Here is a 12,375-nt window from a genome sequence, read left to right as displayed (position 1 = left end):
CAAATATCCACATAAAGTTTCTTTTTGTGCATTCACAGAAAACAAGAAAACCGGATACCTAATCCTGAAATATGTATGCTGATTTCATTGAAATTCGCACGCTCATTTTCTCTTATTTCAAATCCATTTTATTTTGAGGAGAGGAGGCTAACCCCTTCAAGAATCAATGGGGGTTCAGATTCTCCAAATATTGCATTTCGGATGAGAGTCCATTGTAAACATGTCCTAAGATGTCAAAGTCTCATCTTTTTTAATACAAGAAAGAACGAACCAAAGGCCAGGAGCAAGCAATAATTGTTCCCTCCAAGGAAAAAATAAATAAAAACAAGATAACAGGGAGCAAAATTCAAGATCCATTCATTTCGAGATCCCTGGACACACTGCATTTAAAAGACTGGAAATCATAGGCAGTGGGAAATACAGACAGAAGGAGACAGTTCCAGAATTGAACTGTTGCATCCATGAGAGATATGGAGTAATGGTTAACTCTTGCCTTAGTGAGCTGGACAGAAAAGGGATGAGAGTTTGTTGCTAGACGAGTGTTATGTGCCCACCGTAGTGGTGGTGGGATGCAAAGCAGACAGTTCAGAGAAGCAGTGACCATTGAAGTAGCAATAGACAAGAGGTAAAAATGCAACAGTGTGGCGATGAGACAGAGGCTGAAGGGAGCCATTATGAGGAGGAGAGTTAATGAGACGAAAAGCCTTTGGCTCCACCTTGTTGAGGACAGCTGTATATGCGGAGAAGCCTCACACATGAGAGTGAAACCCTACACAGGGGGCGAATAAAACCTGTGTATAAAGTCAACTATATTGTAGGGGTAAATATAAGGCACGGAGTCGGCTAAGCTCACCGAATCACTTGGAAGCAGATTTTATAAAAGAGGTAATGATTATGATCTTTCCAAGATAAATCCCGGCAGAATGAAACCCTAAGCATGTTTAAAGATGTTGGACGGTTGAGTTGGATAATGCTGAAAATTTGAGGATACTCCTACGGAAGATTTTCTTGGACTGAAAGATGTAAGAACTGAGTTTTTGATGTGTTAAAAACATCAGTATTACATTTCCCCAATCAGAGACACAAGCCAAGCCAGACATTAGGTGTGTGATAACCTCGTCCCTTGCTTGTTGAAGTAAATGCTGAGATGGACGCTCCAAGAAGCAAATGAAGAGGTGAAGGGTGGAGTCATCAGTGTATGAGTGGATTGGGTTAGATGTACAGCTTAGAAGGCCATTGATGAATAGAAGGAAGAGAGTTGGTGATGGGACAGAGCCCTGAGGAACATCACAATTAATACCGCTAGGAGAAGAAAGATGGCCGTCGACAGCAGCAGCTATAGATGGACCAGAAAGAAAGCTAGAGATGAAAGCACCAGTGGAAGGTTAGAAACTGTAAGAAGGCATGCTGGAAATTAAAGATTTATGCCAGACTCGATCAAAAGCTTCTGAAACATCAAGTGCAACGGCAAAGCTTTTGTAAAAGTTCTCAGAGGAGGATGACCAAGAGTCTTTAAGGTATTCAAGAAGATCGCCGGTTGAGCGTCCCTGGCGGAACGCATACTGACGATCTGAGAGAAGGCTGTCAAAGGAAAGGTGCTTTAAAATTTTTCTGTTAAAAATAGACTCAAAATTTTTCGGAGTACAGGATGTTAATGCAATTGGGTGAAAGTTAGAGAACTGGGAATGGTCACCCTTCTTTGCTGAATGAAAGCAAACTTCCAGCATGAAGGAAAGGTACAAGTGACAGACAAAGGCTAAAGAGCTTACCTAAGCAGGATGTAAGCACAAAAACACAGTTCTTGAAAACAACAGAAGGGACCCCGTCAGGCCCATATGCCTTGTTAGTATTGAGGTCAGTGATGACAGAAAATACATCAATTGGAGAAATTTTAATGTCACTCATGAGGAAGTCAGAGGAAGATGAGATGGAGGAACAACATCGGAATCGTCTAAGGTGGAACTGTTAGAGAAAGTCTGAGTAAGGAGTTCTGCTTTATCAGTAGAAGAAATAGCTACAGAGCCATCAGAGTGGAAAGAGGAGGGAAGGATGATGAAGTAAATTTGTTAGCATGGTTTTCAGCAAGGTGCCAGAAGGAGCAGGAAGAATCTGACCAGGAAAGTTCAGAGCATTTAGTACGAATGAAATTATTTTTATCAGAGCAAAGAACAGAATTAAGACGATTCTGGGCAGAAACATAAATGAAGTGAGATTCATGGGTGCATTGGCTCCAGTTCCTTTTTGTGGGTCATCTCCTTGTTGTGGACAGCATTAGAATAAGTGTGACTAAACCAAGTTTTTTTTTTTTTTTTATTAATCACAGGATATGAGAAAGGAATGCATTCATCCATGCCCAAGAGAATAACATCGTTAATGCTTAAGGCACACTCAGATAGCTTTCAGTCATGGAAGCAACAATCATTCCAGGGGAAAAAAAAAAATACTGCCTGAGGGACTCTCAATCAGCAGCTCTAAAGTGCCACAGTTGCCACAACCTGGGAGGGTCCACAGGCCTTTTTGGAGCAACAGGACACGTTAAGGTGATATGGTTGGGGTTGGAGGACCCCAATGGAGAAAAAAGATTAACAGTGGAAGCAGAAGGATTAAATATAAGGAAGAGATCAATTATGTTGGAACTCTCTCGCCAAGGCACTCAGGGATACGGGTAGGGTGCTGTACACACTGCTGTAGGTCATGAAGGATAGAAAAGATGTATGCTTGTTCACCAAGTCTATCAGTGAAAGGAGAGGAGAGCCAAAGGTGGTGGTGAACATTGAAATCACCGAGAATGGAGTTTTCAGTGGAACACATATCAGTTATAATCATTGCGGGAACAAGGAGAAAATGAAAACACTGTAAAACTACTTGAAAACATAAAAAAAGAGGGAACTGCTACAGTTATATTACATAAAGACTCAAAATTAAGAGGAAGAAGGGCATGCATCAGGGAGATACAATTTCACCAAAATTAGTTACAGCATGCCTAGAAGATTTTTTTTAATATAAGAAAGACTAGACTGGGAGAACAAAGCAGTAAACATAGAAGAAGAAAACCTAAACCATTTAAGATTTGCAGATGACATTACCCTAACCTCAGAAACAGCAGAGACATTGCAAGAAATGTAAAATGATCTTAACAGAGAAAGTCTCAAAATAGGGCTAAAGATGAACTGGAGTAAACCACTGTTTAATCCACATGCACCAAAGAGCGTCATCAGAATCAGTGTAGATGTTCCTGAAGAATTAGAGGAGTATAATTGCTTGGGACAAATATTAAAACTAACGAAAAACCATCATAGCGAAATAAAAAGACGGAATACAACTGGGTGGGAAGCTTTCGGTAAACATAAAGACATCATGAAAAGTAGCTTGGCAGTATGTATGAAACGAAAGGCATATGGCGAATGTATAATCCCAGCTATGACGTACCGTTGTGAGACCTGGAAACTGAGAAAATCGAAAGAAAATCAATTCACCCCTTGTCAAATAGTCAAAGTTGGGAATATCTTTAAGAGATGGGAAAAGATCAACTTGGGTGAGAGAGCAGACTAAAGTCAAAGACACTACAGAAATTATAAAAGAACAGAAATGGAGGTGGGCACTGGGCAAGTCATGTAGCAGGAATACGGGGTAACCGATGGGGCAAGAGGCTGACTGACTAGACTTAACGAGAATGTAAGCGAACAGAAAATGGTTAGGCAGGAGGTAGATAGATGAGATAGGGAAGTTTCAGGCAAAATGCAGCAGAAATTAGCTCAGTCAAGGAATTCGTGGAAAAGGATGGGAAAGGTCTTTTGATCAGCGTTGGACTTGCAATGGCTGTTGCTGCTGATGATGATAGTATGTACGTAACCTGCTCTTTGTCAATAGTCCCTTTAAATTTTCCTTAAACTATTGATGGGTTTTAAATGCAATGCAGCTAAAATACAGAATCGGTAATGTCACCTGATGGTGAGGGCACTCCAGTGGCTTAGTTAGTGATATCTACTGGATACCAATGATGTGCAACGAAATGCCTGAGCAACTGACCAAGTATTACTTTCAACTTGTACAGACTAATACAGAGGTTACTACTGATTTAAGTCAGTTTACGTGGTTTGGGTAGGGAAGTTTACGTTAGGTCGCTTAAGCTGCATTTGTTAGGATATGGTAGGCTATGTTACATTCATTTAGGTTAAGATGATTAGGTACCTTATTATATCAGATTTAATTCCAGCATATTTTATCCAACAATCTTGTTCATCCTGCATGCCTTCCCTGCTTGGTTGTGATTTAAAAAATGAGGATAAAAATAATCGCTCTAGAGAAAAACATCACAAAATTGTAAATCGCCGTCAGGAATAGCTCAAGCTGTATCTACCACATTTGTGATGGAAGATAAACATTGCAATAAATAGAAAGACACGTCATTATCCGCTCTCATTATAACGATACCGATAATACAAATGAAAAAAGATCAGCACGTACCCGAGAAGAAAGCTATGTTTCTTTTTTTGGGATCAGCAGGTACTGCCGTGAATTTGCACGAGTTGCGAAGTTTAACAAGGATACTACTGTAGATTATATTGACTAATTTTTACACTAGTACTTAAAATGAAGACCATAATATTAAAAACATCGAAACGTTAGTAGTAGGATCTGAAGGACTGGGGAGCGATGACGAGGTGGATTGCGACGTAGTAGTTGCTGTGTGGATCAGCTGTTGCAGTGACACAAATGTTGAAAAAAGCTTGTAAAAAGTATAGAGCTGTATATGGCCTATATGGATCTGTGGGCAGAATATGAGAGGGTATACAGGGCGACTGAGCGAAATGCTGCAAAAGTCATACTTCTGCAGCACTTCTCTCGAGGAACACTGTAAATACTCTTACTGCATTGAGTAGAATGCAGTAAGAGTATTTACCGTGTTCCTGTGACAAGTATGATGGTAGATAAACCTCTTAGTGATTGGTTCTAGAACTCTTGGGAGTAAGACAGGGATATGTGATGTCACCATAATTGTTTAATGTATTCAGTATGTGGATGGAGTGAAAAGTGTTTGGAAATGAAATGGAAATGGTAGGAGAAGTGGACAGATGGGCTGTCTCAGCCCTGATGTATGCAGATTATGCAGTGATGTTTGCTATTAAAGAAGTGAAGTTGGACAATGAAGTTGGGAGTTTTTTATAGGTCTGGTAGCGTCGATGTCTGTAAGCAAATGTGGAAAAGAGCAACGTTATGATGGTGGAAGGATGTCGTGAACAACATGTGACGTGAATGGTAACAAACTGGATTGGTTGAGGGATACATATACATTAGGGCAACGGTGGACAATAGAAGAAAATGTTAACTGAATGGAGAAAACAATGTTGTCCAAGGGAAGAAACTGGCTAGAGCAATGCTCTGAATGAGCATAAGAAAGAGAAGAGAAGTTGTAAGAGGCCTGCATGAGTGTTGATACCGTCACTACCGTACGGACGGGGAACGCTGGTATAGCAGGAGTATGAAAAAAAAAAAAAAAAAAAAAACGAAAACTGTGGAGATCCTAAGGATGAGGAGTGTATCTGGTGTATGTCAAATTACCTGAGTGAGGACCACTGATGAATGAGATGAGTATGGAGTAAGATCTCGGCTGACTTTTGAGGAAGAAAATCAGAATTCAGAGATGATATGGACACACAGTGAGAATGGAAATGACGGTGTTGGTGGAAAATGTATAAGTAAGAGAATATAAAGGAAAGAGGCATGTGAGGCCAAGGAGATGACACAATATGGTGAATGACTGTGCGAAAACGAAGAATTGAAATGGATGAAATAAAACACCTATACTCCATTTTTTTTATCGAGGCGAAGATGAACTTGACATATTGGTGATTATTGGCTGAATGCAACATTACTTCATATTCTAGCATTATTAACTGACAACAAATATCTGAGGGGGAAATTTGGGTTAGTAAATATTTTTTGGACATGTTGCATTCAGCCAGTCATCATCAACCTGTCAAGTGCATCTTCGCCTCAATAAAAAAAAAATGAAGTATAGCTCACGTCAGAAACGAGTAGGAAACATGTGCAAGAAAAAATATACTATTGGTAACCAGGTTTTAACTTGAAAATCGACGGAATGACTCCCTCAACCAATATCATTTTGAAACAGTTTTGTCGTGTATGTTCACTTTGTGCAGGGAGGGCAAGCGAAAATTTCCTGAGTTTGAATGAAGAGTGAATGTGATTGCGGCCCATACCACAGGGCGATCTGTTCCTTTATCAGTATTGCTGTTTTCCTTCTGTCAGCCTGGATCCTGGAGTAATGATGATGAAAATACGGAGTTTCATCCCAGCAAAACCCTTAAAAATAGCCTTATAGCTTTGCTGCTGTTCACCACGATAGTAGCTAGTCGTAAATACTACTGATGATTTCATTCTTTCGCTGTATTGTGAAATGTGTTTTCATAAAACGTGTGTGTGTGTGTGTGTGTGTGTGTGTGTGTGTGTGTGTGTGTAGGTTAGACAGATAGTATTATATATCCCAGAATGCTGAGCTATGAGTTGACTGTTGCGCCAGTATCCCTCGAGGAAGCAGAAAAACAAAGTTGCAGTAAAGATGGCTGATTGTTGATAAATAAATAAGAAAACAAAAGTAAGAATACAAATAAATAAACAGAAAGAGACAAAGGATTTCTTTTACTCTCATTACAAACTCAGGAATAACAAAAAGTGAGGTCTAAATGAATCACAGTTTTGAAACGCTATTTGATTTCAGTGATATTCATCATTTTATCCACCGCGTATTCCTCTTTGATAATAACGAAATATGTGTAGAATATTTCGCTGCAATGTTTGCAAAGTGTTTGCTATGGATTGAAACTGTTTTAGAGAGAGAAAGCGGAATATTCGCAGTTTCAGTCGAAAACAGTCTACATAATATACTCTAGAGCTAAGTTTTCGTGAAAAGTTTGTCAGAATTTCTCGATTAGGATACTAACTGGGCCGAGTTGCTTTTCGGAAGACACTCGCGTGGACAATATTTTAAGCAGATTGGGCTTCAGGCCTGTTCAACGACAAACACGGCGGGATAGGCATAAACTTATATTCCCATGGTACTTTAAAACAAGTCAGTGTAGCAATTGTAATTACATACTTGCATTACAATAACTCTCCATGTTGAAGATTGTCGTGATGGTTGCACTAGTCATGCATTTTGCTTCCTCGTGGACATTTTGTATGCAGAACGGCTTCTAATTCCTGGCTTCCTATTCTCGTTTCTTCATCAGATGACTCGTCCATAGTAAAATCCCCACAATGTGTGTATCAGCTGCTCAGTTATTGTTTACATTTGAAAGACAACAGTAAGATGTTTTGGAGCAGCGCAAGCCTGGATCACTGTTGTACGTTGCCGGTCTAACAAGTCGCTATTAGCCGTTGATGACGTCACGCTGTTGGTTTCTTTTCGTTACGTGGACTGGACAGGAAAACCGCTCCCCAACTAACATGATAGCGTCAAAAGTCAATCTAATTCAATTTCAGTCGTTTTTTAATTGTCGGGGAATCGGTGTTTAGATAAACTCCAAAGATACATTTTCACCATGTTACTGATTTAAGGTTACCCCTATATTTAAGTCTGGAAATGAGCTGCCCGGTCCGACTCGACCTGGCCCGATCTGACATTACCGTCACTCCTATGTGAAGTGAGATGATTTTTTTTTTTTTCTGCGTGTGATACATTCATTCAATGAGTTTTATCAACAAAAAACTCACCCATAAAGGCGTAGGAACCCTTTGGAATCTCGAGTTTTCCAAGGGAGTGTTCGGTTCTGATCGGTGCATGTCGTAACACTGTTTTGTGGCATCAGCTCCAGCAGTTAAATATTGGAGATTCCGATAATTTTACATTAACGTTTTTCCTATGATTTGACGGTGAAATTACCAAGGGAAAACACCCTATTTCCGGCTTTAACAGTCACATCAACAACCAAGTCTTTATTGTTTCAGTTTTGTCAACACGGCAGGTTGGCAACTGAGATTGTAGAATTTAGCATTGCGTTTGTGATGAATGCACTGGCACCTCGCTTTACACCAGCACTCGCGTATCATTGGAACCTATGTTGCTTAGATAAATACAGAAAGGACTTCGGCAATGTACGGTTCATAATTTGTGCTCCACAATACTCAGTGAGCGAATCCAAATTTAATCAGTGGCAAAAATGATCCAGGGAGAAATCATCCAGGAGAAACGTCCTGTTTCTTACTTTCATCCTGCAAATGATATTTCGGAGGGAAATTGTGATAACATGGAGCTTTGTCTCTCATAAACTGTGATAACATGGAGCTTTGTCTCTCATCAAGCACTCATAAAGCACACTGGTATAATCTTACTGTCATATTAGTTCCATTTTTCCCCCTATGAAAATTTCCCGCGCCTATAAGTGACTTGAAGAAATACTGGGACACACAAACCATTATTTGTTTACACTGCATACAGGCTTCCACTATAAAATGAAATTCATTATAAGGTAGTATTTGCCATTTTTCTGACTCTCATTTTATTAGCTGATGTTGCTGTTGTACCAGAGGCAGATCAAAATATTTTCTCTTTATATGATGACCAATGCGCAACTCAGCTCGTAAGGGAACTCCTGCTTCTGACGCTAACCTAAAAACTGGGAAACTGAGTCAGCCACTGGTGACAAGGAACCGTCTACCACAACAGCCTTCAGTGCTTCTGTGGGTTTTCGTGCTCATGCCTTGGGCCATTCACTCCGTTAAAAGCTAATTCTAAATCACCCTAAGATGAACCATGTCACCTCAAACGCTACAGACAACAACAACAACAACAATAATAATAATAATAATAATAATAATAATAATAATAATACATAGCTCGATGTAATCGGAGTATGTTTTCGTGGCTAGAATGCTTAGGGTCTGAAAATGCATGTCACTGACATTCAGCAGTCATTTTATTGGAGCGCGTGTTTGGAAGGGAAATTTTTATTGATGTTGGAGCAAGGAAATGGAGTGATGTTTAGTCACTTTACATAGCAATGGCAAGTCGAGTACGAATGTGACTGCGCTGAACATGGATAAAATGTGTGAAATACTCTAGCCCCATTCCTTGAAAGGTAAAATACTACAGTAGGTTACAGTACGCGAAAATTAAAATTAAAATGTAGTCCACTGCACCCCCCCCCCCCCCAGCGTGGTGTGACTCGACCACGACACTCAGTAGGGAGTTGGGTCCTCAAATGCAGACATTATCCCCTTCCCCTTAGCCCACGAAAAGTGAAGCGACGTCCCTGCAGGGGCAAACACACATACACCTCCCACGCTTGTATAGCTACTTTCAGTCTTTATAACCCTTGATCTGAGTCATACTTCCGTATACTCTTAGTTCTCATGCATACGGTGCATACCCCCTACCTTTGTCCTCTCATTTTCATCCAATCCGGCATATATGCCCAATCCAAACTTCCATTTTCTCACACACACAAGTTTTCATTCAGCCCTAATCAACCCACTTATATCCACTTTTGCTTCCTCAGGCAATTGCACAAACTACCTGTCTCCCATTTCATCATTTGCACTTCTTACATTCCATGTTGTTATCCTCCAAATGTCATTGTCTGATCTGTCCTTGGTCATAAGCTATAGGTCCACCCAGGTCTGAAGCTTTGTTTTTTCTTTCTTTTCATCTACTTTTATTATTTTTTGTACGTTATTTTACAGGGCGGGGCGCTAACCTCCTGTGAACCCACTTCGTCCCTTGCATGACGCGTAAAAAACTCATGAGTTTGGTTAGACGGTTACCACACATTGTGGTAGTATATTTCTTGATAAGAAAAAATGGTTTGCGATTCTTTATTGAGTTACTTACTGTATTGAGTCAGTATGTGATGGGCTCCCCCACTTCAGCCAAATTAAATAATCTCATTATTATTGACTCAGTACCAGAAAAATTCTAAAGCGAAATATCAGCTTTAAGGTATCACGAAATGACTTATATCGATGTATGCAATATGCAGTTTCTATCACTTTACTCGTAAACTGATTTAGGTCACAAAGCGAAACTAAAGTATTTTGGCAATCGTCCCATAATCCTTCATTATCATATACCCTATGAATCACAGCATGTGAAATGAAATTGATTCTGTAGCACCAAACCAAGGCATACCCCTGAGGTATTTTTAATTTTGTGACTTCTCGTACTCTTATTATCATTACACTCAAAAAGTGAAGATGGGGCCACGGGGGCTGGAAGGAGGAATCTTCCTGATGACGAGAGGGCATTTCACACTAAGGTTCCAGCGCTACTCCTGGAATAAGAGTTTGCAGCTACAGTAGAAAGGAGAAAGTAAGGCAGATGAGAAGAGGATGAGTGCAAATCTTGAAAGAGCATGGTGAAGGAGTTCTACTAATCGAGGTTGAGTGTGGTGGTCACAGTGGAATGGAAGAATGATGATAGAATAAGCTGTAGCACAAGTGAGGGTATACCGAAATATCATAAGTGAGTGTACTAATTAAGCAGGTGAATTAGATGATTAGCAGAGGATAAGTGAGGAGTTCAATTAAGGAATGTGAAGTAAGGTCTGTTTCTTTGTTTTGAATCACCTTGAGAGTGATACCGATGGGGTCATCGACGTTATAGACGCTGCGAAGGAGGAAGGCCAATGCAGAGGAAATCACCAGCATTGTGCCAAACACCATGACCCATGTTACCAAGGAGAAGGGATAAAGAATGTTCCTCCATTGTGGTAATGGCTGTGGTACTTCCAGGATGATTCCAAAACTGTCTTCCCAGTATGGATATGTCCAGTCAAAATCACTGAAGGAGTCATGATTGATGTTCTGAGAGTTGATCAGTAGATCTTTCCCTTTATACATAAGTTCACCAAACATTCCTCTCCATGTTCCATTCTTTTTGACGCCCCATACTACTTCATCTATTTGGATAATTTGGGGGTGAAAGTTGAGTTTATTCCCTATAATTTGTAAGGCATCTGGATTTCCTCCCATACAACTACCTTTCCCGTCAAGATAAAGGAAAGGCTCATCATAGCACAACGTTGTTACTTCCAGAACTTGACCTCCAAAGTCGTGGAATCGAGGGGGAAACAGCGCCTCTCGGCTGTGAAATTTGTCAGCACTCCAGACTCCCAGGGTTGTCTTTTTGAGAGAGTGGCGTATATCTGTAGGTCTGGGGGTGTAGGCGAGGAGGCGGGGTTGGCTGGCTTTGGCATCTGGCTGGAGGAGCAGGATGAACCTGGAGCGCTGAATGACGGGCTGGCTTAGGACAGTGGAGATGTTCATGTGCGGGTCCAGGCACAAGAGGACGAGGTAGCTGGGGTTCCAGTGTTTGTTGTCTGCCAGGAGGAGAAAGAAGGCTGTGGGGTCATGGTGGAAGAGGAGGATGGCGGTGAGGAGGGAGCCTTGGGTGTGGCGGGTAAGATAAGCAGTGTGGAGGAGTGAGTGTTGGGTGAGGAGGAGGATGGGTGTGTGAGAGGCTCCGGCCATTGTCACCACCTGACCCACATCAAGTAGGCGCTGACTGTGGTCATCCATGACTAGCAGCAGATCATGTCCACGCAGTGGCCCCAACACCAGCGTGGTAAGAGCGTCTTGAACCAGGATCTCTCCTTCTGGAGGTGAGCATAATGATAATATTAGTTTAAGGTTCCATGTCTAAAGTACAATCAACACTACTTGATCTTGTTACTCAAAGAAGTCTGTTTATTCCTTAAGCAACTAGCACCTGGATTCTACTCAACCCGTTACATTGTTGTTATAATTAAAAAGTTATCACCGTCTACTTGTGGAGTAGGTTCCCACAATAGCAGAGTCTTCATGTTCTCGGTGTGCAGCCATTGTGTGTGACTCACCAGTCAGCGTGAAGGAGCGGGAGACTGAGGCAGCCACTGCAGGGACAAGGATCAGGAGAAGGACGAGGAGGCAGAGTTGCCTTGTTGAAGGCGTCATGTCGAATGAGGCAGAGCCGCCTCCACTCTCACCATTACACCCATACAGTGCTGACCTTTAAGAGCACCACGACCTTTCTCCTCTCGCCATGACGCATCTGAATACACCATTGAACAGCTAGTCTGTCTTTGGAGATGAGCTTGTTGAATTATGGTGGCACAATCTGCATAACAAGTGCTTGTTGTTAGATCCTGACTCACGTCAGTGATTGATAGTGTCAGGGGTCGAGCAGGGGAGACTTTCTAACAGTGTGAGGTCTGTTTTTCTGAGGAGAAGGGAATAGAGGGATGTAAGAGAAGAGGTCAGTAGAGTAACACAAGTAAATAGGTACGTTAGTCACGACTGATTTATCTCATTCTACAAAATTATTTCCAGCTATTGTGGAAGAATCAAACAACCAGAATTAACTGACTGCCTCGTTTC

General features: G+C 41.1%; 1 protein-coding gene across 1 annotated transcript in view; it reads right to left on the bottom strand.

The window, feature by feature from the left end:
* The window catches only part of LOC145397955 (glutamate receptor ionotropic, delta-2-like), a 150,288-nt gene extending 138,336 nt beyond the window's left edge, over positions 1 to 11,952 (bottom strand). The window contains exons 1-2 of the mRNA XM_080270932.1: positions 11,787 to 11,952; positions 10,588 to 11,615 (exon numbers count right to left, since the gene is read on the bottom strand). Of these exons, the coding sequence (XP_080127058.1) occupies positions 10,588 to 11,615; positions 11,787 to 11,952 (1,194 nt within the window). The remainder of the gene's footprint in view (positions 1 to 10,587; positions 11,616 to 11,786) is intronic.
* Between the last annotated feature and the right edge of the window lie 423 nt (positions 11,953 to 12,375).

Source organism: Coenobita brevimanus, chromosome 44 (assembly GCF_032717465.1).
Source record: "Coenobita brevimanus isolate Jiangsu-jjx chromosome 44, ASM3271746v2, whole genome shotgun sequence".
NCBI classification, from domain to species: domain Eukaryota; kingdom Metazoa; phylum Arthropoda; class Malacostraca; order Decapoda; family Coenobitidae; genus Coenobita; species Coenobita brevimanus.
The sequence above is the reverse complement of the archived record's forward strand: the minus strand, read 5'-3'. Positions and strand labels throughout refer to the sequence as shown.